The sequence below is a fragment of the Bipolaris zeicola genome, assembly GCF_000523435.1.
Source record: "Bipolaris zeicola 26-R-13 unplaced genomic scaffold scaffold_298, whole genome shotgun sequence".
In the NCBI taxonomy this organism is placed as follows: domain Eukaryota; kingdom Fungi; phylum Ascomycota; class Dothideomycetes; order Pleosporales; family Pleosporaceae; genus Bipolaris; species Bipolaris zeicola.
The window spans coordinates 1-25,740 of NW_006912347.1; the positions used below are offsets into that span (position 1 = coordinate 1).

The 25,740-nt window shown below is 50.3% G+C and overlaps 14 protein-coding genes across 14 annotated transcripts; 9 read left to right on the top strand and 5 right to left on the bottom strand.

The window, feature by feature from the left end:
• Window positions 1–537: 537 nt before the first annotated feature.
• On the bottom strand, window positions 538–1,440 carry COCCADRAFT_109820 (uncharacterized protein; the record flags this gene model as incomplete). The annotated part of the gene is made up of 1 exon (XM_007719312.1): window positions 538–1,440. One exon carries the CDS (start codon window positions 1,438–1,440, stop codon window positions 538–540), a length of 903 nt encoding a protein of 300 aa, XP_007717502.1.
• Window positions 1,441–3,855: 2,415 nt separating this feature from the next.
• On the bottom strand, window positions 3,856–4,483 carry COCCADRAFT_109822 (uncharacterized protein; the record flags this gene model as incomplete). The annotated part of the gene is made up of 2 exons (XM_007719313.1): window positions 3,856–4,272; window positions 4,331–4,483. 2 exons carry the CDS (start codon window positions 4,481–4,483, stop codon window positions 3,856–3,858), a joined length of 570 nt encoding a protein of 189 aa, XP_007717503.1.
• A 694-nt stretch (window positions 4,484–5,177) lies between these two features.
• Window positions 5,178–6,344, top strand: COCCADRAFT_9389 (uncharacterized protein; the record flags this gene model as incomplete). The annotated part of the gene is made up of 2 exons (XM_007719314.1): window positions 5,178–5,558; window positions 5,619–6,344. The coding sequence occupies 2 exons, from the start codon at window positions 5,178–5,180 to the stop codon at window positions 6,342–6,344; spliced, it is 1,107 nt and encodes a 368-aa protein (XP_007717504.1).
• A 168-nt stretch (window positions 6,345–6,512) lies between these two features.
• Window positions 6,513–7,490, top strand: COCCADRAFT_109813 (uncharacterized protein; the record flags this gene model as incomplete). Its single annotated transcript, XM_007719315.1, has 2 exons — window positions 6,513–7,316; window positions 7,371–7,490. The coding sequence occupies 2 exons, from the start codon at window positions 6,513–6,515 to the stop codon at window positions 7,488–7,490; spliced, it is 924 nt and encodes a 307-aa protein (XP_007717505.1).
• Window positions 7,491–8,139: 649 nt separating this feature from the next.
• COCCADRAFT_52587 (uncharacterized protein) lies at window positions 8,140–9,039 on the top strand (the record flags this gene model as incomplete). The annotated part of the gene is made up of 1 exon (XM_007719316.1): window positions 8,140–9,039. A coding segment is annotated over one exon (900 nt), but the record flags the coding sequence as incomplete, so codon positions are not given.
• Window positions 9,040–11,212: 2,173 nt separating this feature from the next.
• On the top strand, window positions 11,213–12,241 carry COCCADRAFT_9392 (polysaccharide lyase family 1 protein; the record flags this gene model as incomplete). Its single annotated transcript, XM_007719317.1, has 2 exons — window positions 11,213–11,740; window positions 11,816–12,241. 2 exons carry the CDS (start codon window positions 11,213–11,215, stop codon window positions 12,239–12,241), a joined length of 954 nt encoding a protein of 317 aa, XP_007717507.1.
• Window positions 12,242–12,786: 545 nt separating this feature from the next.
• On the bottom strand, window positions 12,787–13,290 carry COCCADRAFT_9393 (uncharacterized protein; the record flags this gene model as incomplete). Its single annotated transcript, XM_007719318.1, has 1 exon — window positions 12,787–13,290. The coding sequence occupies one exon, from the start codon at window positions 13,288–13,290 to the stop codon at window positions 12,787–12,789; it is 504 nt and encodes a 167-aa protein (XP_007717508.1).
• Window positions 13,291–14,078: 788 nt separating this feature from the next.
• On the bottom strand, window positions 14,079–16,411 carry COCCADRAFT_109800 (uncharacterized protein; the record flags this gene model as incomplete). Its single annotated transcript, XM_007719319.1, has 3 exons — window positions 14,079–15,740; window positions 15,796–16,324; window positions 16,374–16,411. 3 exons carry the CDS (start codon window positions 16,409–16,411, stop codon window positions 14,079–14,081), a joined length of 2,229 nt encoding a protein of 742 aa, XP_007717509.1.
• An 818-nt stretch (window positions 16,412–17,229) lies between these two features.
• COCCADRAFT_41252 (uncharacterized protein) lies at window positions 17,230–17,598 on the top strand (the record flags this gene model as incomplete). The annotated part of the gene is made up of 1 exon (XM_007719320.1): window positions 17,230–17,598. One exon carries the CDS (start codon window positions 17,230–17,232, stop codon window positions 17,596–17,598), a length of 369 nt encoding a protein of 122 aa, XP_007717510.1.
• Window positions 17,599–18,024: 426 nt separating this feature from the next.
• COCCADRAFT_109798 (uncharacterized protein) lies at window positions 18,025–18,429 on the bottom strand (the record flags this gene model as incomplete). The annotated part of the gene is made up of 2 exons (XM_007719321.1): window positions 18,025–18,170; window positions 18,273–18,429. The coding sequence occupies 2 exons, from the start codon at window positions 18,427–18,429 to the stop codon at window positions 18,025–18,027; spliced, it is 303 nt and encodes a 100-aa protein (XP_007717511.1).
• Window positions 18,430–18,683: 254 nt separating this feature from the next.
• On the top strand, window positions 18,684–19,079 carry COCCADRAFT_109801 (uncharacterized protein; the record flags this gene model as incomplete). The annotated part of the gene is made up of 1 exon (XM_007719322.1): window positions 18,684–19,079. The coding sequence occupies one exon, from the start codon at window positions 18,684–18,686 to the stop codon at window positions 19,077–19,079; it is 396 nt and encodes a 131-aa protein (XP_007717512.1).
• Window positions 19,080–19,399: 320 nt separating this feature from the next.
• On the top strand, window positions 19,400–20,218 carry COCCADRAFT_109824 (uncharacterized protein; the record flags this gene model as incomplete). The annotated part of the gene is made up of 1 exon (XM_007719323.1): window positions 19,400–20,218. A coding segment is annotated over one exon (819 nt), but the record flags the coding sequence as incomplete, so codon positions are not given.
• Window positions 20,219–22,096: 1,878 nt separating this feature from the next.
• On the top strand, window positions 22,097–23,739 carry COCCADRAFT_30504 (uncharacterized protein; the record flags this gene model as incomplete). Its single annotated transcript, XM_007719324.1, has 5 exons — window positions 22,097–22,114; window positions 22,174–22,388; window positions 22,442–22,590; window positions 22,645–22,792; window positions 22,845–23,739. The coding sequence occupies 5 exons, from the start codon at window positions 22,097–22,099 to the stop codon at window positions 23,737–23,739; spliced, it is 1,425 nt and encodes a 474-aa protein (XP_007717514.1).
• A 477-nt stretch (window positions 23,740–24,216) lies between these two features.
• COCCADRAFT_109808 (uncharacterized protein) lies at window positions 24,217–25,426 on the top strand (the record flags this gene model as incomplete). The annotated part of the gene is made up of 2 exons (XM_007719325.1): window positions 24,217–25,263; window positions 25,313–25,426. The coding sequence occupies 2 exons, from the start codon at window positions 24,217–24,219 to the stop codon at window positions 25,424–25,426; spliced, it is 1,161 nt and encodes a 386-aa protein (XP_007717515.1).
• Window positions 25,427–25,740: the final 314 nt, after the last annotated feature.

The following is a 25,740-nucleotide window of genomic DNA, read 5'->3' on the forward strand; positions in this document are numbered from 1 at the left end:
TCAGCTTCAGTATACTCTCTCTGGGTTTGTAGTTGTTGAGACATCACGCGTTATTGTTGGGACGTTGTTTTAGTGGGGGAACTGCGGCGCTCGGTGGGGTGCGGCGCTCGGTGGTGAAACACGTTATATATATATATATATATATACCAATCAAGGAAGAGTGGTTCGATATAACAAACTTCCCAATGGGTATCCAGCTGAAATGGTTCAAAGAAAATGATTTCATATGTGTTGCTGCTGACGAAACGACTTTCGTGATTCTGATCCACCGTACCTATCAAAATTTGCACACATTATTCAAGATCACTTGAGCCCAATAAGCGGCCGTGCATAAACATATGCACAAGGGTTGCATCACAGACAAAATACTCGAAGAAACTGAGGACAGAAAGATGCACAGCTCCCACAAATGGTGGGGGGAAATGGTTTCATTGAAAAGTGTATATCTACAACAGAATCGAACAGTAATTTCTTGTTTCCAACCAACTCATCAATCATGGTCGATCGCATTGATGGTTATTTGCTCCATGGAGGAGCTCAACCACGGAAAGCACGGGGATGAACGCCTCCGGCAGCCATGACACTGCGCACCTTGTTAGCAACACCGGAACCGGCATTGGCGCGGAGCCAGGTGATGAAGGTGTCGATGGTGAAGGTCTTTGGGAGCCCGGAACCGGAACCAGAGTTGGAGCCGGAGCCGGAGCCCTGCGAGGGAGCAGGGGCGCTGCCAGAGTCGGAGTTGGAGTTCTCAACTGGGGCAGGCGAAGCAGAAGGCGATGTAGCAGGGGCAGAGCCAGAGTTGTCGACTGGAGAAGGAGTAGGAGCAGGAGTAGTGCTGTTGCCAGCACCGGAATCGGAGCCAGAGCCGGAGCCAGCGCCCATGGTGAAGTCGATACAAGACTCGTATGTCTGGTTGATGGTGGGTGCATCCCAGTACCACTGGATGGCACAGACACCAGCCTTGTTGCAGTGATCACTGACATCGGGCATGGTGATGCTGAAGTCGGTCCACTCGGGGTGTTGGCTGAGGGGAACAGAGGTCAAGGCGTACTTGTCCCAGCTGATGAGGGGCTTTCCGATGACCTTGTCGGTAGCGAGGTCGATGATGGAAACATTGGCAAGACCGTCGTGGGGCGCACGAATGGTGACGGTCATGGGTACCTTTTGGCCGGGCGTGTAGGAGTAGACCTCGGTGTGATCGGAGAAAGGAACACCCTTGCATTGCCAGATACGGCAATCAGGGTGGCTGCCCTGAAGGTTCTGGATAGAGCCCTGGACGTTGCCGTACATGTCGGAGTTCTGAGTGTTGAAGACCTGGTCACCGCATGCTTCCTTGAGGCCGTCGCCGGCCTTTCGGGGAGTTGGGGTGACAATGTTACCGTGAGCAGCAACAGATGAAGCAAAGCCTGCAATGGCAGCGGCGATAGCGTAGGACTTCATTGTGATGGATTGTTTGTTGTTCGAGAAGAGCGATAGATGATGTACAGAGAATCTGAAGCCTAGCTTCTTTGAGAAGAGGGTGAAAAAGAAGGTTGCTTAAAAAAATGAGTGGCAGGTCTCAGACCTATGGCAAACGAAGGAGCTGTGAGTTGGAAGTGAAGAAACGGTGAGTTTGATGGAGAGAAGAAGACTTGGAAGAAGACCACTGGTGATGGCTATATACAATGGAGTGGCATGACATTACTCACGTCAAGGGCTCCATGTGTGGATCTGATAGCTCATCAAACGCATGAAACAAATTCCCATAGAAGTGACTTCTTCACAGCGCTGGCCCTCGCTTGTGATTCAAAACAATAGCTTCGCGCCCTGTCGCTTCCCGAGAGCAGACTCGGCGTGGGTCCTGCAGTTATGCTTAGTCGCTTTTTCCACCAGTTAGAGGTAGGCGTCACGCAACTAAGGCCGGAGGTTTCTTTAAAATATGACAGGGTGAAGAAAGGCGTTCCTGCGACAGCGGGCACCATGCACACTGACAGCTTGGTGGCCGGGGTTCCTGGGAGGCTAGCCGTAAAGGGAAATAAAGACGGGTCGTCTTATGTAGTCGAAGCGCCCGCCCGCCTGGATTGAAACGGTCGGGAACATGCGCCAAGTTTCAGGTCGTCCGACGCTTAACTATGCAAAGAGCCGGCGGCATATTGTCTGCGGCGCTGCTCACCAATCCGACAGTCACTAAGTACTGTTCGTCTTTGCCTGCAATAGATCTGGACAGTGGCCAGCATGGCCTCGAATTCCACCTGCTGACTCTTGGCCTGTGGAAACTAGTAATGGAACGGTGTTGGCGCAGAGTAGTTTTATTTTCTTGGAATCCTTGACAACTTGGAGAGGAGTTGAGTAGTTAAGTGGGAAGAGGTTTTCGAGACTGGACCTGCAGATAACTCGGAGATTAATGAGGGTACCCAACCCTACATACACTGGAGCCAATCTTGTGTTCTATGAAGTATCTGTGGAACAACCTGGAGGGCACTGCCGGATTGGTACATTGATGACGCATTTTAATGGATTACCAGGTAATGACAAAGGCCCGAGTTGTGCAACGCAGATTGCGATACCATCAGATGCGTGGATTGCGTCTATTGCCAACTCTTTATGCTATTGTAAAGAGCAAGATTGCGTTGATTTGCATCAACACCATGTACTAGGGTTTTCTGAGATTGACAAGCTTGCCATACAAGCATTGTGGATTTGTACCAAGATTGATGAACAGAGGTTGCCAAGGCAGGCACAAGCACAAGATATCGTTCCCACCGAACATGCTTGGATTTGCGGTGCAGGCCTGTGCGGAAAATCCAACGGCAGGAAGTGGAGAAACATTTGATGATGGCCAAGCCTCGACTGGATATTATATAAATCCCAGCATCGATGACATTCCACGTAACTATGTACCTAAATGGTACACACCTGCGTAAGTATGTATATCCACAGTAAGCACGAAACATGCCGATACTGCAGGGGCGCTTGACACCGGCGGCATGGCGGGGCATGTCCGTGACGACTGGCGGTTTCACACTTATCGATTGTTGTCAGCTTAGCACATGACAGACAAGGCCGTAAGTATCTACAATCTGCCCAGATGTAAACGCCAAGAGATGGTCTTCACTCACTCTCCGGACAAGCCGCTTCCTACTCGCTGCCACCCGTTTCAGCCGTTGCACTGCGTTTTGCCTCTCGATCCTTTTGCGGCGTTCCCACGCCGTTGTTGACCAAACATGATGTCCAGCTGCATGCACTGCTCAAACGACTTATCTTGTGTTGCACTAGAATAGAGCTAAGGAGCCTCTGAAGAAATAATGTCGTGTGTGCGTCATGGCGTTAGGGTATCTGTACGCCTTACCCGCTGGCTTCCATTTTTCCCGGGCGGCTCCTATTGATAGGCTTATGCCATGGACCAGGTCGTCGATTTCGCCAGTGGCGCGCACAGTCAGTGTTGTCACAGTAAGAAGTCGCTTTCAAAGATATGCATACTTTATAGCAACGTGCTGCAAAAAGTCTGTGCTCCCTATACAACACCATTTATAGGCTGCTGGGAGTGCAAGCGATCCCGGGTAGAGGATGAAGCTCGCCAAATCCGGGTTCCGTTTGCGCAATTTAGCCGATTGTGGCAAGAGTGCCTTCTCAAACGGGAACGCTTCCCCTGGAAAAGGCATTAGGCTTGAAAATCTTATATTGCATACACAAAACGCTTTAAGACGGTGGTTTCAAAACCGTCGATTTGTTAAAGGGAGTAGGAGAGCCAAGAAAGCGGTGTCCTCGACCGCACCAGTATCAGTGACAACTCGCCACGAAGCCAAAAATTGGAATTGATTATGGAAACTTTGCGACTTGCGGAAAAGCCAGTACTTGAAGATTGTGCAATGATACTCAGGTATATAATTCAAGCACAATACCATGCGGACCGCCATACTCGGCTTCGTAATTCAGCTCGTACCAGTACACCTCCAGATCTCTTGTATTGGCTGGGTGGACGAAGAATTGGGCAATCTCTCTTCTTGGGCATGCAAACCATTTACTGCGGATCTCGCTCGCACCAGTCGTGGACAAGTCGTAAGTGTCGTAGCGCTCAATGATTGCAGGCTTGTTGTTCCAGCTGGTACGACCGTTTTCAAGTTTAGGTTCGACACGTGAAATATCAATTACGAAAGGGGGTTCGCCTTTGAGGCTAAAAGGAGCGTTCTTGATAGGATCAGTGTTGACTAAGAAACGAAGACGGCAGACGTTGGCGTTGTTGTCGGGTACGTAGAAGCTGACAGCAGTCCACTGCTCGTTTTCAGTCTTGTTCTTTGTTCCATTGTCAGCTATCATGCAATAAGCAGCGTGGCTTGATCTCGTGTCATACGCTGTAGCTGACAGTGGCATCTTTCTGAGTAGGAAATGCAGTGTCCGGTTGGGATTTCTTGAAAGGAAGGAGCAGTACTGGGTACTGCGTGTTGATGAGTGTTGCAAAGACTGGAAGTCCAAAGACGACGGGGAGAAGAGTAAGTAGACGCATTTTGTATTTGGATGAACAAGATGAGCAAAGGAGACAGTGCAAGATTGGACATGTTTATGCTGAGATTATGTAGGTTTGTCGGCAAAGATGCTTGAACTGAGAAACAAATTTGGGTAATTGGTGTAACATAGGCACAGTCGCACTCCCACAGTTGATGTTGGACAAAGTGGACCGGCTTTGTTGTGCAGGTGATTTTGGTGATGCTCGTGGTGATGATACTGCAGGACACAAAGGAGCTGTCATTCACGTGTTCGCCCATCGGGAGGCACTTGATATCTTGAACGTCACATTGGTGACAGGTATTGCGTACCAAATGGGCGACTATCGTAAGCCAGAGCACTACTTGGTAGTAGTACTTTTATAATGTGGCGTTTGTGTACGCAATGACTTGATTCGACATGGTTTGGTCTGGAGAAGCTGCATCACGTCGGCACAAGAACAGCGCAGCTTTGCAATGTCCTTGATTGCCAGGGAGAAGTCGGCAATGGGTTTGTGCATCTGGTAGCTGTCCTACGCAGGCTAGTGTTAGTGGTGGACGGCGCCTTGCAGTTGTCAAACCAGCCTCGGCAAGTGGGGCTGGCATGACTGACATCAGCGATGAGATTGCTCGTTGTCGCAACCGCGACTTGTTTCTTTGTCTCTTGTACACCCAATTTGGCCTCGTACCTATGAGCAGAGCATCTTCCCTGCCAGCATGGCGCTGCTATCTAGATTACGGCCCGTCTTGAGGCCCTCAGCATACCTACGGCTAAGGCGCCCCTCGATACGCCGTAGCCTGTACCTGGCACCGCCATACCTCGTCGATGACTACATCCCCCGTTATCATCTACTGTCTTCGGTGGACGCGTCTAAGAAGCGATCGTTGGCCTATGCACACCTGCGCGAATGCAACTTATGCCCCCGCCTTTGCGGCGTCAACCGCTACGAGAAGACAGGCGTGTGCCTGATCGGTGCAGAGACGGTCAAGGTGGGAACAATTGCGCCACACTTTGGCGAGGAACCATTCATCCAAGGCCACAACGGCTCGGGGAGTGTCTTTTTTAGTGGTTGTAACCTTCGCTGTGTGTTTTGCCAGGTATGCGCTGCTCGTACAGAAGACGACTCGCCGTTTGCCATATACTGATGCTACGCAAAGAACCATGACATCTCACATACGCGTAACGGATTTGACCTGACACCCGAGGGTCTTGCCGAATGGTACATGAAGCTGCAAGATGTTGGCCGCGTCCACAACATCAACCTTGTCACGCCAGAACATGTGGTGCCACAGGTGGTACTAAGCATACTGCATGCGCGCGAACTCGGCCTGCGCTTACCTATTATTTACAACACATCGGCGTTTGATTCGCTCGAGAGCATTAGTCTGCTTGACGGACTGGTGGATATCTACATGCCTGACTTCAAGGTGTGGCGTGACACGACGAGCAGGCGTCTGCTCAAGGCAGACAAGTACACGGAAGCGGCCATGGAGAGCATCAAGGCCATGCACAAGCAGGTGGGCGATCTCTGCTTTAGTGCAGATGGCATAGCCAAGAAGGGTGTCATTGTGCGACACCTGGTGATGCCCGGCATGGAAGACGAAGGGCAGGAGATTGTAAGGTGGCTTGCGCAGAACGTCAGCAAGGACCTGATGGTGCACATTATGGAGCAGTACTTTCCAAGGGCTCATGTGGGTAAGCCACGTCGCAGTCGCGCAAACTCTGATGATGAACCGTCGTCGGACGCTGGCAACCAAGTTCGGTATGCAGACATTAATCGTCCTGTGCATCTGGATGCGGTTGCGTCTGTGAAGAAGGCAGCACAGGAAGCCGGGCTGTGGAGGTTTGTCGAAGCATCGCGCCATGGCGGCTTCAACATTTGACGGGGCGGGCGTTGGTAGTGCCTGCCTGTCTGCTTGTGTTGTGCCTGCCTACGTACCTCAACACCACAGCACACTCACACTGCCCTGGATGGCGGGGCCACCATCACGTCACCACCCGCCCTCAGGGCAAACACTCCTCTCCCCACGCACAGGCCCTCGTTCACCGCAATGGACGGCATTGCCTGCATCCAACACATTGTCCATGACCTCAAGGTGGACCGGGATACCTGGCAGGCAGTCGCTTGCCGGTACAAAGCTGCCTTCGAGGCCCAGACTGCTCATCTGCGCGAGCTTCAGGACGTCTGCTTCGCCACCCAAGCCGAGCTGGAGAATGAGCGAGCCCACCAGCATCGAGGCCACGCCGCCTCAACCCTGACTGACATTTCTCCATCCCGCCCCTCTGACGGCGTCGAAAGCCCCTTTGGCACTGCCATGATTTATTCCCTACATGGCGTTCGTGCAGAATGCTCGCAACCAGTCGCTGAAGGATGTGTCAACCCACTGTTCAATAGAGTGCACGAGTGTGCCCATCAGAGAAACTATGGCACTGCTCTTTCAGAAGTTGAGCAACTACTACGTGGTACCCTTAGTCCCAAGGCCCGCGCAGAGGGCCTCCTACTGAAGAGCAATATCCTCAGAGCATCAGGACCCGATGACATGTTTGACGCACTTGCCGTCTGCAGCGAAGCCATAGATCTTTGCAGCCGTCTTGCCGAACTGGAGAGCTTCCTACCCAAGATACAGCGCCAGCAGAATTTACTTCGCCATGATCTTCGTGCACTCCATCCAGCTTCCGATACGTTGAGCACCACTAGCAGCCATGACGATCTACTCTTGCATCAAGTGAGCGCCGTCCGCAAGTCTTACGACGACGAGCTAGACATGCTGTGTTGTGCCAAGCGCCGATCGGGCTTTGATGAGAACCGTACCATGGAAGGTCTGCTTGTGCAACTCGAGGAAAAGGCCACAGACGTACGCGGCGTTGCCTTGACCTTGGTGGTCTCCAACTCGTGCTAACACATCCAGAACAAACGTCGACGTACCAGTGCGCGACTCAGGCTGCGCGCTGCCGCCAAGGCGAGACGAATGCCTGTACCGTATCGTTGGGTCAGAGCGAGAAGCGAGGGATATCACCGTGTAAGCTGATCAGCAAGAGACTGACAGCAGTCGTGGGACTTGGTGGGCTTTGTGCGGGTACCGTTAGCGGCACAACCAGGAGACTAGCAGAATATCTATTCATCGTCTTAGCTTTACTCAGAAAATCAAATTCTCCAATTCCGGTTCATTTGATGCTCTCAATGGAATCATTGTTGTTCATTGTTGCATCACTGTACTCTTGGACAGGGGCTCTCTCAACGTCAAAGAAACGCATCTTAGAAGACACGTATACCGGGGCCATTATGTCCTAAAGGCATTGTTCTCTGGTGCTAAACGATTTGTGGATTTGAAGGATGCGTTGAACTTCGCTCGCTCGTTGCAGAGAAGATACTCTGAACCTCCTAATATGAAAACCATCCCAAACAACATGCCGTCTCCTGCCACTTCAAATCGTCCAAGTGCCTTGGATCAAGATACTTCCCCATCCAAAGCAAAGGGCCACACTATCCTCAACGATACCATGGATAAATGCATAGTTTCAGCCGACGATAGTACATCTTTCAACAAGAGTTCAGCATTTCACACATCTTCTCGAACTGCAAATCATCTCTCTCCGAGCGGTCGTCCGAACTCCATGTATGGCGCACCTCTTAACGAGACCCTTAGAGAACACGACACATACAAGAGTCGCGTGCGTCTAGTGCGGTTTCACTTGTTCATACTTCGCTGCCAGGTACTACAGTCTATGTCGGATATCCTGGAGCGCAAACCCCGAACGGATGAGGTCAAGTCAGATATACAAACAAACTATCGTAAGATCTACAGCTTTGCCTCCAAAGCCGGAAAGCTCACAGAAGGATTTGACGACACTACTTTGCAAGCACGCAGTGAGTACTGGGCTGGACGTGGTTGCGGCGGCTTGGGACACTGGCTGTCTGCCAAGATGCATTTTGGGAATGCAATTAAACTCGACACACCTGATAATGCGAACAATCACAACAACTTTCAGCATAGAGGACTACGTCCAAATGAACAGGCAGATGTACGTTTTCTGCTGCAGATTGTCACACAGCGCAACGATAGATGCGTTCGCAAGAGAGAGGAAGCCCGTAAGACTCTGAGTGAGCTCGAGTTTGAAGATGTTGATTGGGACAAGGAAGATATGAAAGATCATCGGTGGACACCCTACCGTGATTGCATGAAGCGCGCTGCAAAGCAACAGGTAGAGATATGTCACAAAACAGGCACACCCATGAACCATTTGCTCACCAGCGATGGCCAACCAGCAAACATTCTTAAACAAAAGGAGATAAACATGGTTCTGGAAAGACTAGCCAAGCGAGATGGCAAAACACTCCTCTGCATGACGCTCAACGCGGAAGAATGGCGTTACATTTTCCGCGGTGACGCAGCTATGGAGAAGGACAACCTTGGTACAAACGACACTGGCAGAGACAAAGCAGAGGACCATCTACCTGAGCAAATGGCTGAGCATTCTTCGCCTCCTTCGATCAACGCCTCTGTACAGCCATCACCTGAGATATCACGTAACCTGTGCGACGAACTGGAAGAAATTGAATACCAAAGTGGCGAGGAAACACCGGCTGTATCCTCCGCCAGTTTTACAAGTCATACTTACGCTGACGGTGAAGGAGATGTACCATCGTCATCATCACTGCCACCATCAGGAGGCTTACAAGGCCGAAGGAATATTACTATAGCACCCATTCACACCGATTACCGCAAGGAAGAATCGGCGCTGAGTAACGCGACGTTGAAATCGGAATTAGATTCAGAGGCGACGTCGGTACCAGCGAACGACAATTGCTCCCTCGAGGATGGCTTGGTTGAATCGCGGGCACCATGAAAAACGTGGAAGCGGGTCTACGAAAACTATGACAGCGGGTTAATTATTCTTGAAGTTAATTTAATACATAGTGTAGCTGGCACATCAAGCAATACAACAAGTACGCAAGTACAAACTAATATTTCGGTATGACTCTTCACTGTACCAATCCTCAGCAGCATTGAAACAAATCATCCATGCAGCGCCGGCAATGGGTGTATGACTCGACTGAAAGTCATCTGGATGCCCATGTATACGCGATACGAGATCGCGCTTTCGCTCATTGTGAACGGGCCCTTCCGCTGGTCTAGCGCGACCGGTTCGATCAAGTAGTGTAGTAGACGACTTTAATAAATAGTAGTTAACTGTTTAAATTGAGTCAAAGCCACCAACTAAAGTACCACCAAAATCTCGCACGTTCAATGCCTTTGGTCGCATCACTACCGACCGTTTTTTATAACTCTCTTCCGCGGATCGGCCTAGGAACCGCGTTCAGCGTATATTGCACATCAGACTTGAGAAGTTTCTTTGCATCTTTCAACGGAATCACCGGACCAAAGTACCATTTCGACGTGTCTCGCCGCTTCCCATCACTGCATTGTTTCTTCGTGTATGCGTATGCTGACACCAAGGCTGAAGAACACAGCTGAGTTATGGCATTGAAAACATCGGGTTCTGGAAATGTTGACGAGAAAAAGTATCGCTTGGCTCTCTCAACCTCAAACAGAACACGACTCGAGTCTCACGGCTCATGCCCCAAAGTGGATTGGACATTACTCGGACGCTTCTGGGCGGGACGTTGCCAAGCTAGTCCCGACTCAATGGTTTTGTTCACAACTGTTGTGAATGCTGTCTGGAATGCATATTCTTCGGTTGAGAAGTTACACAGTAGTAGAAGCCGGCGACGGTCAACATGTTCATTGAATAGTATGTAAGTTTCAAGTAGAGCACCGTCAGCAGCACCGTTCGTGAGCATTTCGGCTATTGGTAGAACTTGGCCGGCAATCCTACGAGAATTAGTACCACGCTAATACGTAAATTGTGTGAGATACGAATGTAGTAGTTAACCGAAGCGTTTACTAAGCGCCGCCCCTCGTGTTACACTAACTTGCAATTTCTCCATCTTTCCCACCACAGAAATGTAGTCAACGTGTTGTACAACATTCCATTGTTCACGCACCCCCCACATTATTCCATCCACTCTTCATCGGTGTTCGAATGCTCCAAATGGCAACCGCCCCCATCTTGTCCACAGGTCTGGAATGGCGATCTTCATTTCCGAGTTTCTCCCATTGGTGGTTCTTTTGGCGTCAAGGCGCAGCCAAGATTTCTTAACAGCATAGTCAATTGGCAACACCTCTACATGCTAGATTACCTTTCTACTCTAGGAATCATTCGGAAACAAGCTAACAGAAACCACATCCCACTCACGCACCTATAGAGAACGGTCGGCTTTTGAAAGGGAACGCCCCCCATTACCCCCTTGACACGTACCCCAGGTTTCCAAGCAAGATTAGGCTTCTAGAATCCCATCAAGTGGATACACACGAGACCGCCATGGCTTGACGTGCTTGGTGGATATTGGCGGTTGCCAAAAGGTCCTCCCCTAGAAGCCAAGCTTCAACTCGTATACTTGCGGAGAAACTGCTCATTGGGGAGCCCCGATGAGTAAATGGCTGCTCCACTGTTTGCACGGCGTCCGCTCTGTTAATCTTAACTGACATAGGTCGTGGTCGATTAAATGGGTGTGCTACAAGAATACATATCTTGTAGCTGCCCTCTCTGCCCTTTTTTTAGTAGGTTCGTTTGACATAACCGCTGGATCCTTGTATGTATCTCAACCCTGTTTTCGCAAGTCGATCTTTACATCCGGTATCTATTCTTCTTCGTTCACTTTTAGTCCATTCCTTGTAAAGACATCAAGATGCGTTTCTTCGAGGTTGCCACTGTGGCTTTGACAGCTGCTTCCACCGCCTATGGCGCCCCTATGGAGAAGCGCGCTGCCGCCGTTGACGAGCTTGTTGGTTTTGGTGCTGGCACCACTGGAGGAGGAAGCGGAGCCGGTACCACTGTCACCAACTGCGCCGGCCTGACTGCTGCCGCCAAGGTCGGAGGTGTCATCAAGATCAAGGGTACGCTCACAGGCTGTGGCATTGTTCGCTTCGACGTCCCCGGCACCTCCATCCTCGGTGTAGGCAAGGACGCCGGAATCACCGACGGTGGTTTCCGCTTCTACAAGACTTCAAACATCATTGTCCGTAACCTGAAGTTCCACCGTGCACCCGAAGGCAAGGACCTCATCGACATTGAGGCCACCACCAAGGTCTGGATCGATCACAACGACTTCTCCAGCGTTGGCATCACCGGCGACAAGGACAAGTACGATGGCCTCTTGGACGCAAAGTCTGGATCCGACTTTTTGACTTTCTCATGGAACAAGTTCCACGACCACGTAAGTTCTTCTTTACTATATATATATATATATAAATCGGATGTCAGTACAAAATAGAGCTCACACACCCGCTAGTGGAAGGGTTCCCTCGTCGGCCACTCCGACAACAACGGATCAGTAGACAAGGGCAAGCTGCGCGTGACTTACCACCACAACTCCTTCACGGCAGTCAACTCGCGTCTGCCGTCCATCCGCTTCGGCACAGGCCACATCTACAGCTCGTGCTTCAACGGCGGTGTTTCCGGCATCAACTCGCGCATGGGCGCCCAAGTGCTCGTCGAGTCCAACTCCTTCACCAACGTTGCCAAGTCAGTCGTTACCAACCTCGACTCTGACGAGGAGGGCTTTGCGACGGAGAAGAACAATGTTTTCAGCAACAGCCCTACCCAGATTACCAAGCAGGGCTCTTTCACCCCAAGCTACAAGTACACTGTTGACCCTGCGGCCAGCGTCTGCAGCATCGTGGCCAAGAGCGCTGGTGTTGGTGTTGTCACCTTCTAAGCTACTAACTGAAGCGTGTCACGAGGAATTGGGGCGGGGTTGTACACCAATTCTCGGGAGATGAGTTGGAACCTGATGGTGGTGCGACGTTGTTGATTTGTACATACAATATATTTTCTCTAGTATAGTTTTGAAAATCCTCTCATACAACGCGATATTGGCGCGCTGGAACAACCATGTCCATCCCATACAATTTCAAGCCCGAGTGTGTTTGCGAGCAGATACAATGTCGCATGATGATGATGGCATTTACAAGTTACTAACAAAGAAGAGGAAAGGTGGTTCATACACGCCAACGGTACCAAAACATTTAAAAAAAAGACGCAGGAAGGAATTGAATGATGATTTAATCAAATCATCATACTTTAAACATTGCACGATCGGGTATTCTTGACTCGTCTCTCTCCTCTTGCTGTTGTAACAACGTCGCGATGGCCATACACCATGTTCCTCACAACTCAACTATCTTGATCCAATATTGACACTCCCCCGACTCTCCGTACTTTCTCTCTCTCTCTCTCTCTCTCTCTCTCTCTTCGCCCTGTTTACTCTGCAAAGACCCAAACGACACTGAAGAGCACACAAATCAGAGCTACAATGACTATTACTTCAGGGCCGTTCTTGATGCCAACAGGCAAGCCCTCGGTAGTGAACTGCAGCACAATACCCTGGGTAAAGTTCTTCTCAGCCTCGACCAGCGCAATCTCAGTCCAGTTTCCACAGCGGGAGTTCAAGTCCCTGTCCGCGGTGAGGGCGGGCAGCTTGGCCATGGCTGCGTTCATCAGGGCGGCACTGGTCAGAGTGCCCACGTTTGCCTTTTGCATTACGACGGTACGGTAGGATCCATTAGCGCCGACAGTGGATATGTTTGCTGTGCGCTCGTAGTCGAGGCAGAGTTCTTGCTGGGAAGGGGTGACGGAGACTTGGCGGGTGTCCAGGTCATTGTTCAGGCGACCTGGGATGATGACATTTCTGGCCGAGGGGGTGGCAGCTGCCAAGTGGAAGATGGACAGGAGAAGAAAAAGCGGTGCAAAAAGTGAAGTGTACATGATAGCGATGTTGTTGGTTTCTTTCTTTGTTTTGGTGTGTCCTTTTTTCTTCTTTGTCGAGTTGGTTGACAATGAGTTGTGGCGAGACCGGCGAAGAAACGATTGTTGGTAGTGAATGAATGGAAGTCGGGTATTATGAAAATAGTAATGGCAAAAATGTGACCGGCACGCCTCGTAGAAGTGAATAGACCCAAAAGAAAGAAGGGAAGTAGTGGTTGGATGAGGTTTTGGTTCCGCTGCCTGAGGTATACCAAGAAACACGACAAGGGGAGAAGCGAAGAAAGGAAGAAAAATCAGGCCACTTGGACGTGATTTATGAGGCGACAATGGCTACGATGTGTGGTTGTTCTGACAGCACTGCGACGTGGAGCGCCGGATGTTGGGGCGTGCATGAGGCTCTTTGTGTGTCAGGATGCTCGGAGGATTATGATCAAGTGTACCTGGCTGGGCGCTACTAGCGTGTCTAAGTACATCGATGACGTGGTGAGCAGAGTGAGCGTGACATTGTTTAGATTTCGAGTGTGCACCAATTGTTGTGCGAAGCGCTGGCAGAAGACGTGAATTGCGCGTGGCGCCGTGGCTATTGGAATGTAGCGCGGCGCGATGGCTACGGGCGGTTGGATGGACGGGCGGCTGGGGGCGGGACATGGCCAGGGGCGCGTGTCATGCTCCTGCGCCTTGGTCTCTAGGCGAAAGCCCCCTCGGAACCATGACAGCCGCTGTCATGTCATGAGACCACACCACACCGCACCAGCCTAACCTCTCTGCCCATACTCATACTACTTACTTCATGGCATGAACGCGTCAAAGCTCCCGATATCGTCCATGTTGAACGTTTCCCACATCACCGTGTCCCAATCCTCGGTACCTTCGGCTGGAAATTGAAAGTCTCCTTCTCCCACACCCTCTAGTTCGTTGGCGCCATACGGACTCAAGCATTGCACTTGGGTGCTTGCTATCCTCTCTAGCAGCGGGACGCACACATCCAGGGCCCGTCGCAAGGCTTCTACCAAGAGCATTGGGAAATCTGACCGGTTGGCGCGACGTTTTGTCGCGTCGATCCATGCCTTGTGGAGACACAGCACAAGATAACCCTTGACGCCTGTTTCGCCAGCTTGATTGGTGTCCAAGGCCCAAGAAGCAGCCTGTTCAACCACGGCTCTCAGCGGGCTCGACATCATGTCTGCGTCCTCTTCATCGTCCTGTACTCGCATGGTCCACTCTTTCGTCAAGAACAACGAAGCATTGAAGGCATATTCCCGGAAGAAGCCCGACCCACACCGACATAGACGAGCTAGGTCCCTCTCGCCTACGGAACAAACACCGTCCGTACATACCGGATGCGCTAAATTACAAATCTTGAGCGACGACTCCACTGTGGCTTTTCGTGAGTACGCGAACCTTGGATCTTTGAGTCCAGAGGCAAAGAAGGGGAGGTGGAGGCAAGTCGTGTAGCGTTGCATCATAAACTCGACTGCCTGCAGCGTGAATTGTGACGGCAAATGGGCGCCAGAACTGTAGCCATGCAGTGTGCGGCGCAAGTTCTTGGACGCACTTCTGAGCATTCCATCAATGTGCAATGTCTCTTCGTACGTCCCACTTGAAGCGATTTCGTTTAAAAATTTGAGTATCGCAAGTCGAACTGGCAGTGTTTTCCGAAGAGCAATCGCCACTGATGTTTGCGTAAAGACTTGATCGTGCGCGGCGACAGGACCCGCCCCCAAAAGTTCTTCGTCATCAAAATTTCCTGGAGGCGCAGTATTGTATTCCTCTTGGGAAATTAGTGGTGGCCCACCAGACATCATGCTCATCTGCAACGATAACTCAAGTACCGTATTCCAGATCCGTCGGCGCATTTCTGCTTCCAATGTGGTCATTGTGGGAAGGTGAGAGGGATCCTTGTGCAGTCCAATATAGACCGCTGTTCGATACACGGCACCCAGCGAAATCCACACAAGGGCCTCGCCTACGCCAACAAATTCGCGTGCAAAGAGCAAAAGGATGCTGTTTTGCAGGTACTGGATGCCAAGTTGCGACTTGAATGAGGGCGAGGACAGCCATGTTTGTGCTTCGTACACCCAACGTGTCGCTTCAGCCCGCAAGGACATGTTGTCATCGTAAAATGTGGCACCGATTGCTAAAACCAGTTTGAGCATCACTACAAAGGACATGCTCGGAACTGTGTCATTGGTCCACATTTCTTCGTATGCACGCTGGAAGCTTGGTATGTGTAGGACCCGGTATATGGTCTCTATGGTACGAAGGTATGCAGCGACAAGTTGGTCGCAAAGTGGCTTGGGTGGCAAGTCTCTGCATGGCTGAGTAGGCCAAGTTGGAGAGCGGCTCGCTTTGATAACACGGGCTAGCTTTTTAGCTCGTTGTAGGTCAGCGACACAATTCATTTCTCCGGCTCGAAGATGCGGTTCAATCATCTCAAGCATTTGACGAAACTACGCACATTGTTAGCAGTTGAGTACGCTTTGATCTGAAGCATGGGGTTTGCACCATGACGAAACCGTTCATCCAATGGCTTTGCCCAAACACACGGTTTTTATGCGCGATACTCCGAGAGATAGAAGCACCGTTGGGTGACCGGGTATCTTCAAGAACATCTACAGTTGTCGCCAGGCAGCTGAAAGTCCGCACAGAATGTGTCGAAGCTGGAGTGGAAGCAGCGTCCGAAAACGGCGAGTTGGTGGTAACACTACTAGCACGAGACAGTTTATCTTCCAGTTCAGTGATGCGAGTTCGCATGGCTTCTAACTCAAACGCAGCATAGTTGCTGCCGTCTGTAGGGTGCTCTGTAGAGGATGAGCTACTTGTAGTCGAGACTCTTGAAGGCATGGTGGAGCCAACGATTGGTCCTGGTACATCGTGCTGTGGTTGAATGCACGACAGTGCTCTTTTATCCAACCTCTGATCCAGAGATAATTGAGTCTCGTATACGCAAGACCCTGTCTTTGACCTCATACAATTGCTGCATGGCGTCTCTCTGTTACACCGTACCTTTCTTCTGCGGCAGAGGGTGCAGGAGCTGAATATGGTTAGCGCCAGTTGTAGCCGCCGAGACATGAGCGACCTACACAGTGGGTCTTTTACGTGAGCGAGGGCCCTCAGCCATGTCTTTGGCAAAACCTCTAATTGCAGTGTGGAGTGCCTGAATATTGTCATAGAGGATGGAAGCTCAAGTGGGGTCACGGAAACGTAAGTGAAAGCGGAGATAGGTACTTATGATAGTTCGGTCATGCCTAGTAGACTTTCGCATGCTCGGAGATATTGGCCAATCACATCACAGCCGACTTTCTTATCTCCGACATAGCAGATCTCGTCTACTGTATCCAGCATACCCAAGATGAGATTACATGGATAGGTAGCTTGGCAGCTTTTATATAGTTTGTATGCGGTACAGTAGGTGGGCCACTGCTTGACCGGTTTGGTGTCTGGGTAAGTGAGCTCGATTTTCCTACAGATAGCAGCGAGCAAGCATACGCAAGAGTGAAAGATTACCGAGCCTTATGCTTCCGAACACGACAGATGCATCGACCGTTAGCCTTTGCCTATTTCTCCGTCTCATGAGGATCAGTCTGTGTGACAAGTACTGTCAATTCATTCTCATGCAATTCATCCTCATGGGCAGCAACGCCGTTTTTCTGCAATTTCCTACATTCGTCGTCAAGTGACATTACCTCGCTAAACGGCGTGCAGTAGCCCTTGGAATTGTGGCTTCTGGGAAGGTGATTAGGTACATATTGCTCGTAGCAGCGCTAGTCTCCATGATCATGATGTGTATGGATGGCCTTCTTCCATATACATATGTATGCTGTCAGAAGAGGAGCGACTACACTGCAAGCATTCTATCTACTCGCCGTGGTCAACGGGTCGTCAACCTTTAGACACATCATTCCCAGAATACCAGCTGACAAACTAGGCCGACTCAATATGTTTGCTTTTGCAGGCATTTCGACGGAAGGTGTCATGCTTTGTTTCAATGAGCCGCATACAAACGTAGGTACCGTTGTCTTTTCCGTCTTCTTTAGTTTCGTCTCGGGGACAATCATCTCAGCTGGAACTGCGGCTATCTCAACCCGCACCCAGAATCCTCAAAACATCGGCACGCATATGGGCATGTACATTGGTACCGCAGGGTTTACTGTCTCGATTGGTCCACCCGTTAACGGCGCCCAGGTCGACAATTCCAGTGGTTTCGAACAAGTGGGGATTTTCAGTGGCATTGTTAGCCTAGTTGGCGACGTCCTTATGTTGAATAGGAAGCTCGTCACTAATAGAGGGATTCTGGGTAAAGTGTGAACAGAAGCTATAAATCGGGTCTTCTTAGAAAATCCGCTAGAAGAGATGTGCTGGCCCATTCTGGGGGATGGAGAGGGGAGCCGTGACTGGGGAGAAGCAAGCAAGTAAAAGAGGGACGAAGGAGATGCAACACATTGAAGTGGTGTTGGAATAGATTGGTTATTGCGTTAGTGGTCATCGAGATAAGAAAGGAAACTCGTAAACAGGCCGGATATCAAAGATGAACCGTGTCCCTCTCACTATTGCCCACTACAGGTCCATGATAGAACGCCTAACACCCAACCATCACTCAAGATATCTGCACGATTGCTCCTCCAGGTTGCAATACCTATAAGCACATGTCGTCATCACATCCAGCTTTTGCTTTGCGTGGCACAGTGGACGCTAGGGCAAAAGGGGCCAGGGCAAAAGGGGCCTCTGAGTGGTCTATGCGGGTATGGGCTCGTAGGTGTTGTGTGCTTGGCGGTTCGAGAAGAGGTAGTAGATGATCATGCCGACAACAGGAAAGAGGAACACGACGAGAGCCCAGATGACCTTGTTGGGCACGGGGCGGTTCGACTTGAAGATCTCAACTGTAGCACGGACGGGTCAGCACGATTGTGGCAGCCAGATGGGTCTATTCTCCGAGAAGGTAGAGCAACACGACTCGAGACCAGTGAAGGAAGGATACTCACTCCATGCGATGATATCGAGAACAAGAACAATGAATCCAACGATGCCTCCTCCGGTACCAGCTTGCCATGGCTCGGCTTTCTGCACGGTAAGAGGAGCTGCTTCAGCCAGCATGAACATGGAGAGCTGAAGAAGCAGGGTGAGGACAATGTTGAACATGTTTGCGGTGTTGAAGTCGGTGTTGGATATGAGTGGGAGTAGTGCAGAGTGTCGGGGTGTATCAACGTAGTATGCAAGTAAGAATGAAGCTGTAAAAACCAACTGCTGCCTGGGCTGTATTTGAAGGAAGCATGGAGCGGGGGGCTGGACTGTTTGATGTTTGGCACAGACCTACGTCACTGGAAATTCCGCCTTGTTGCGTCACGCGACCCTTCCCCAACCCAGCCAAGCTGACTCTGCATCTCCATCCTACTATGGATTCCCATGGTTGCGTTCGTCAGACGCACAACTGCACGTCTCCTATCTATGTATGCACGTATGTAGTGTCTACATATGTGCTTTGCCCCATCTTGTCGGTCCAAGCTGCTGCAGCAAAAAAGAAACGATCAACAACGCGCCGGAAACGCGCCTCGGTACAGCCCAAGCCTGGTTATGCCTGCAAAACACTGGTACCACCACCACCAGAGCCGTTCGATCGGCGATCCTGTTCAGGAAAAGATCAGCTCCGTGTTGAGATGTCTCGAAGAGCGAGAGTAGTAGAGCCCTTGGGTGCTGTTTCGCAGCACCACATCCTCAATCCCCATACGGTCTCTTATACATGTGCGCCATACATACATCAAGGAACAGCCACCTGTCCCCACTTCGACTAGCTGAACAGATTCAACAACGCTCTCGAATCCGAGCATGCGATGAGTAAACTGCAGAATGGCAATGCGCAAAACGCCACGGAAATGGTGCCATGGCCACGGTACTCGACCAGAACCACACCGCATCAGCCGCTCCGAGGAAGCAATAAGTAGTGCCGCTTCTCCTTGCAACCAAGACATACAACATGAAGCAACGCTGGCCTTTCTTCCCCTTCTTCCTCATTCCTTTCATCATTATCCTCTCTTTTGACGTTCTTGTCGCATTTCGTTGCTCTTCTTCACCAAGATCTGGCCGACTAAGCTACGGACTCATCATGGCCTAGTACATGATGCCAGTAGGCACATTTCCCCTGTTAAGATGCGTGCCTCTGAACATTCCTGTGTCTTCAAATTGTGACCAAGAAGCACTTTCACGAACAAGTTGCAGTCGCGAAATAGCCCCAAGATGGAAGACTGACCCTAATGATATCCCACCCTCCAGTCAGAGGGAAAATTCGATTTGCAAACGCGATACGCAGACACCAGTACGCCGATTTCTGGGCGCCATGAAACCATCAAAAGCAACAAAGCAGTCTTCAGCATTGTCATGGCATCGTGCTGCCCATTCGCCAACACCAGACCGGCCTCTCATCGAACCTTTCTCTAGAGATCCGAAGTATGCAGGCAGCACAAAGCACACCAAAGCAGGTGCAGTGGTCTACGATGCTCATGAGTTCGATCCGATTGTTCTACCCCTCCACTATCATTCCCGTTCACAGTCTCTTCAGCATCAGTTCCTCCAGGTCACATGCCGCTCCGATGACGAGAAAAGTGATGGCTCTCCTCCACAATACGCGGCGCTCGACCCCAATCCTTTCTCTGGCACCGCAGAAAACAGCCATGATTTACCAAAAACACATAAACCCATCACCAAGCATAAAAAGGGTCTGAAATTCACGGCCAAAAAAATGAAGATGAATGTGCTCAGAGTAATCCAAGACATACCTTCGACGGCTAAAGTGGTTCATGCTCAAATGAACTCAAAACTCAACAAAAGAAACAGAAACATGAGTGTAGAGAACATTGGGTTGTATGGAAAGCTCGCCGATCGAGATGGTGAAGTCAAGAAAAAGCTGCAGGACGTGGGGTATATTAGCCGATAGACAGGTCGAGAGGCATTGTTTTGTTCTGGATTTACATGGCGTTGAGTACATGGAGAAGCGCGTAGTCTTTTCGGAGCGTGGAGTTTGACTTCAATACATCAAGACAGCATTTGGTGAAAAAAGAACAGACGGTCAATGGAACAGCTCGATCTCGGTCTCTCATATACTGAATACAACATCAAAACAATCCCACTTTGATTAGGAGGCGTCTCCTTACCATCCTGGTCATCCTTCAGCCATCCAATCGTTGCTTTGACCTCAACAGCGGGTACGTTCTACTGTTGAAAGTGGTCGAACCTGCCCCGCTCGCTAAGGGTAGAGGGCAGCAAACGCTATCTTACAATATAGGGTCATTTAGCAACTACTGTCTTGCAGGGATTGTTGGTCGTTATAGATATGAACTCATCTACCGAGCCGTTGGCTTACCCTGGGGCCCAAGCCCGGATAGTCAATGTTGCCCCGTGGCAGAACGCTCCATGGTGGCTTTTCTTAAACATCGTAACTCCTTCAAGATGCCGCATGCGCCAACATGGCTCACAGTACGTTATTCCGCGGTAGCATATTGCACAATGTGCGCATGCAAAAGAAGCACGATACCGCGCGACATTAGGAACATACAAAGGCAGATGACACAGGCTTCGCTAAAATGGATCCGCTTATCCAATTAATGCTGCCGACGATGCTCTTTACTACCACATACCTTGAAAGAGTCGAGCCAGTTTCTTAAAGCAGGGGCTCTTGGATACAAATACAGGGTGTACGCGGGAATACAAGGGCCATCTTGGACTCTTCGCATGCAGGATCAGCGTAAGATGAATTGCTGGCACGGAGCACTATGCGGAGCAACTTTCATCGCATTGGATATTGCGGCACTCGGAAAGCAATACGTCTTCTGCAAGTTTCCCGTCGCTACCTGCTTGTTTAGAGCATACCCCACTACGAAGGTTGCTTAATGTGTCTCGAAATCTCGCGGTGCAGCTCATCATCGAACGTCCTGGCGGCCGACGCTCAACGTCTCGCCACGAAACCCTGACCTTCCATGCTTCAAGGCTTGCCGGTTAATAGCGATATTGCGGCAAGTTGCGTGTCAACAGTATTGTCAGACACGAGGCCCCTAAAGAGCATGCATCAGCGCCATGACATGGGGCATAGACCTGGCGTTCGGATACACGGACCATTGAGGAGCGAATCAACCGCCACGACCAACCACACCCAAAACTTTATGGGAAACCTAACTATGGATATCGGGTAGACCAGTCACGCCTATCTTCTCACTCAGACATGTTACTCATCACCATCAGGTAAAATTCCAGAATTCATGTCAGGCCATGGACAACCACCCAATCGCCCGTGATACCGAATGCCTTATCGTCTGGGGATGCCGCTATACCGCTTCCATCCCCTGCCTTATCACCCACCCAAGGTCCCTGCATCCACTGCTTTCTACACGCCCCGTTTTAGGCCAACACTCGCTTTCAGGGCTTGGGAACTTGGGATACGTGCCTCGGCGCGCTTGACTTCTTTGCCCTCAATCTCGGCTTGATCCCACGAGCCTAATCCAGCGGTGCAGGCCTTGCGCTCCACCAACTGCGCTCCGCTCCTTCGACATTGGACTCAGAATGCCTTCCTTATCTTTGCCAAGACCGTATTTCACTCGACGTTTGAGGCACAGCGGCCTCGGGTATGAGTGTGGAAAGAGGTCATGGACCGGGATCAACAGCGTATCAATCGCGGCCCTTTGTGGGGTGCGGCAAGCCATCGAGTGATATGCCCCGAAGTATATGTACGATCCTGAGTACTCTTTTGCGCGCTGGATCATCCGTCCCATAATTTGTCTTGAGGCTCGACTTTTACAGCAAAACTCGAGGTCTCTACACCATGGAGCCAGCATCAGCCGTAAGTGAGATCAGTAACGGCTTCTTCAGTCGTAGACGGGACAACTGACACATGGACAGCCAGAGTTTGACCCGGCGAAGCCCAATGGCGGCAACCCGGACCAAGAAAATGTCAACCTCCAGTATACTGGACTGGAGTTCCATTACGTCTATTTGATGATAATGGCCTTCCTGGTCTTCCTGATCATACCAGGAATCGGTTTCCTATACTCTGGTCTTGCACGCCGCAAGTCCGCCTTATCGTTGCTCTTTCAGTCGTTTGCTGTGATGGGCGTGTAAGTTCAACGACGGTCCATTCGTTGTAGCCAGGCTTGCTAACAGTGTAAAGCGTGACTTTTCAGTGGATGTTCTGGGGCTACTCTCTCGCCTACTCGCGTACTGCTAGCCCATTCATTGGTAACATGGCCAATTTCGGTCTCAAAGATGTGATGTCTGCACCATCACCTGGATCTCCACTCTTGCCAGAGATCGTCTTCTGTAAGCGATATATGTCCAATCAGCTAATACATGGTATACTGAATGATCATGTAGGTTTGTACCAACTATTGTTCTGCGCGTGTACTGTGCAGCTCGTTATCGGTGGATCTTTTGAGCGTGGACGTATTCTACCATCCATGGTCTTTGCCTTTTGCTGGGCAACCATTGTCTACTGCCCGATTGCTTGCTGGACCTGGAACGCGTATGTTAAATTCGACAACAGATGAGTTATATCACAGCTAACAACTCAATAGCAACGGTTGGTTGTTTAATCTCCCCTCCCTCGACTTTGCCGGAGGTGGCCCTGTCCACATCGCATCTGGATGGTCTGCACTCGCGTATGCCTTCGTCCTCGGCAAGCGTCTCCACAAGGGTGACAAGATCCATGGAAAAGCACATAACCCCACACTAGTCTTCATAGGTACCGTCTTTATCTGGTTTGGATGGTTTGGCTTCAACGGAGGCAGTGCGCTCAATGCCTCCGTCCGCTCCATGGTAGCTGCCTTCAACACGAACACTGCCGCATCTTTCGGTGTGCTTGGCTGGGTCATGGTGGAGTACGTCCGCACCAAAGGACACTTTTCCGTTGTTGGTGCTTGCTCAGGTGCCATCGCTGGACTCGTAGGGATTACTCCAGCAGCAGGATACGTCTCTCTCTGGATCGCCGCACTTATCGGCTTCCTTACCGGTGCCATCTGCTCTCTTTGCCAAAATGTCGACAAGTGGATCAAGATCGACGAGGGCATGGACGTCTTCAAACTGCACGGAATCGGAGGTATGGTCGGATCTTTCCTCACTGGTATTTTTGCGCAATCATGGGTCTACGATCTTGACGGTATGGGCCCTTACGATGCTCTTGGTGCCATGGATGGTGTCGGCGTCCAGGTCGGGCGTCAGCTCGCTGAGATTGTTGCGATTGCATCTTACTCGTTCGTCGTCTCGTGCATCCTTTTGTACATTCTCAAGTTCATCCCGGGCATGCACCTTCGTGTTACCTCAGAGGCGGAGATGATGGGCCTGGACCTTGACCAATTTGGAGACGAGCAAATCGGTGACTGGAGTTTGATGGAGCAGAACCACTATGAGGCAAATGCTAGCAGCGCGAGCAGTCACAACTCACCAGCAGCAGCTGTTGGCAAGCAGGCTTAGATGGCGTAATGCATTAGATCGGGTTGCTGTAAAGAGCAATGTGGAGTTCGGTTTGCTACCGAAAATAGCTTGGATCCTCGGTTCCTAGTTGTAATGCTTTAGAATAAACCAGAATCATTTTTAGAAGTAATGTAGATCGATCCCGTTCACTTTCAGTGAGCCAGTGCGAACACATTCAGGGTATTCCAATTTTGTGCCGCATACATGGTATTCATAGTAAAGCAGTTCTAGACCAGTACGCACGTAGTGAACCTTTGAAGTAATGCAATAAACCGGTGATGAAATGCAACATGATGTGAACGATGATATGAACAATGACTAGTCGAGTAGACAGGACGATGGTGGAGGATTAGAACGCCTGCTCGTGAATGGTGATAGCATCGCACGGACCTCGCGCTAGTCGGGCCGACGCCATTGGAAAGTTCGCACCAGCACACCCACATCTCCACCACGCGCTGCATCTGGATCACTCGTCTCATGTCGGCGTTTAAATTTGCTGGGCCACTATTGCGGCTGACATGCCGCATATCTCGAGCGCCGAGGCTACCAAAATACCGTCACCTTCCTAATCAGCTGCGTAGCTTTTCCGAGACGCGTGCACAACGTGTACCACAAAGAAGAGCGCCAAGGCCTTCCAATGAACAATCACACGTACCGCAAGACACACCGGAAATTTCAGAGAATCTTGTAAAGGAACACCCAACAGTTCGTACCGATGGAGGCAGTCATTCTCCAGCACCAGAGTTAGATCAAGATGCGATCCTAGAGCAACTCAAACATATCAAGGTCCGATACTTACGGCCGGCCATATGGGCTATACTTGTATCGAGTGGAATATTTGTCGGCCTTTCCTATTTGGAAGCTAAGAGAGAGCTCAAAGATCATTCTACATATGCTGGAGGATGGCTTCCAAAGCCGCAATGGGCCCTTCCTCGGCGCACTGCACCAACTCCAACTGAAGTTGCTACTGAAGCGTGGAACAGCCTGGATCCTATCTCAAGAATCACATACGGAATCATTGGAGCCAACAGCGGGATTTATCTGAGCAGCTTCATCATACCTCAGACATGGGATACGCTCTGGCATCTCCCTATCCGCAATGTTAATTACACCCAGTTTACGTCCATGTTTGTACATTCTGGAGCGTTGCATTTCTTCGTAAACATGTACTTCTTGAACAACTTCATGAAACCAGTTGGATATTCCCGCCTTTTTGAGGGTAGTCCATACCATACCTTGTCTTTCTTCTTATCAGCCGGTGTGCTGTCTGGTTTCGCGCAGCATTGGTCAACTTTGATACCCATCCAGAAACGACCCATCCCCGAGATTTTCATCCGCTGCGGAGGAGCTTCGGGTGCGCTCTTTGGAATTCTCGGTGTCTTCTGCATGCAGTACCCCCATGCTGGACTAGGAATCTTGTTTGTACCTGTGCATTTCGAGGCTCAACATGTGCTGCCCGCCATCATGCTTTTTGATTTTATCGGTATGATTCGCGGATACAGCTTTGTAAATTTCGGACATGCAGTAAGTTCTTAGCCCGGTCTCTCATGAACAAAATCACTAACATCACTAGGCTCATTTTGCAGGTGGGCTTCTGGGTGTGGCGTATTCTCAGCTCGATGGAAAGACAAACATCTGGAAGCCACTTGTGAGATATTGGAAGCGTCAATTACAACAGCAATCCTGATTTCGCATTGTCTTAAACACTGCGTTTGTATTATCAGATACTTTGCAAATCACCCTCCTGTTTTGCAAACCATCGATATACCACTGTACATTAGAAAATCACATTTTGCTTGTCTCAATACAGCACCTGCAAGTCAATAAAGAACAAAATATGATATAAACTACACTCAAATGCACAAAAGAGGCAACAAAGCTAGACCCTAACTCTAGTAAGACTAGCCTAGCTGTTATAGGCACACGGATTAAGCAGCTAGGCGAGCAGGAGTGGCATAGCTATCTAGAACAGTACAGAAAGAAAGCTATTACTATCAACCC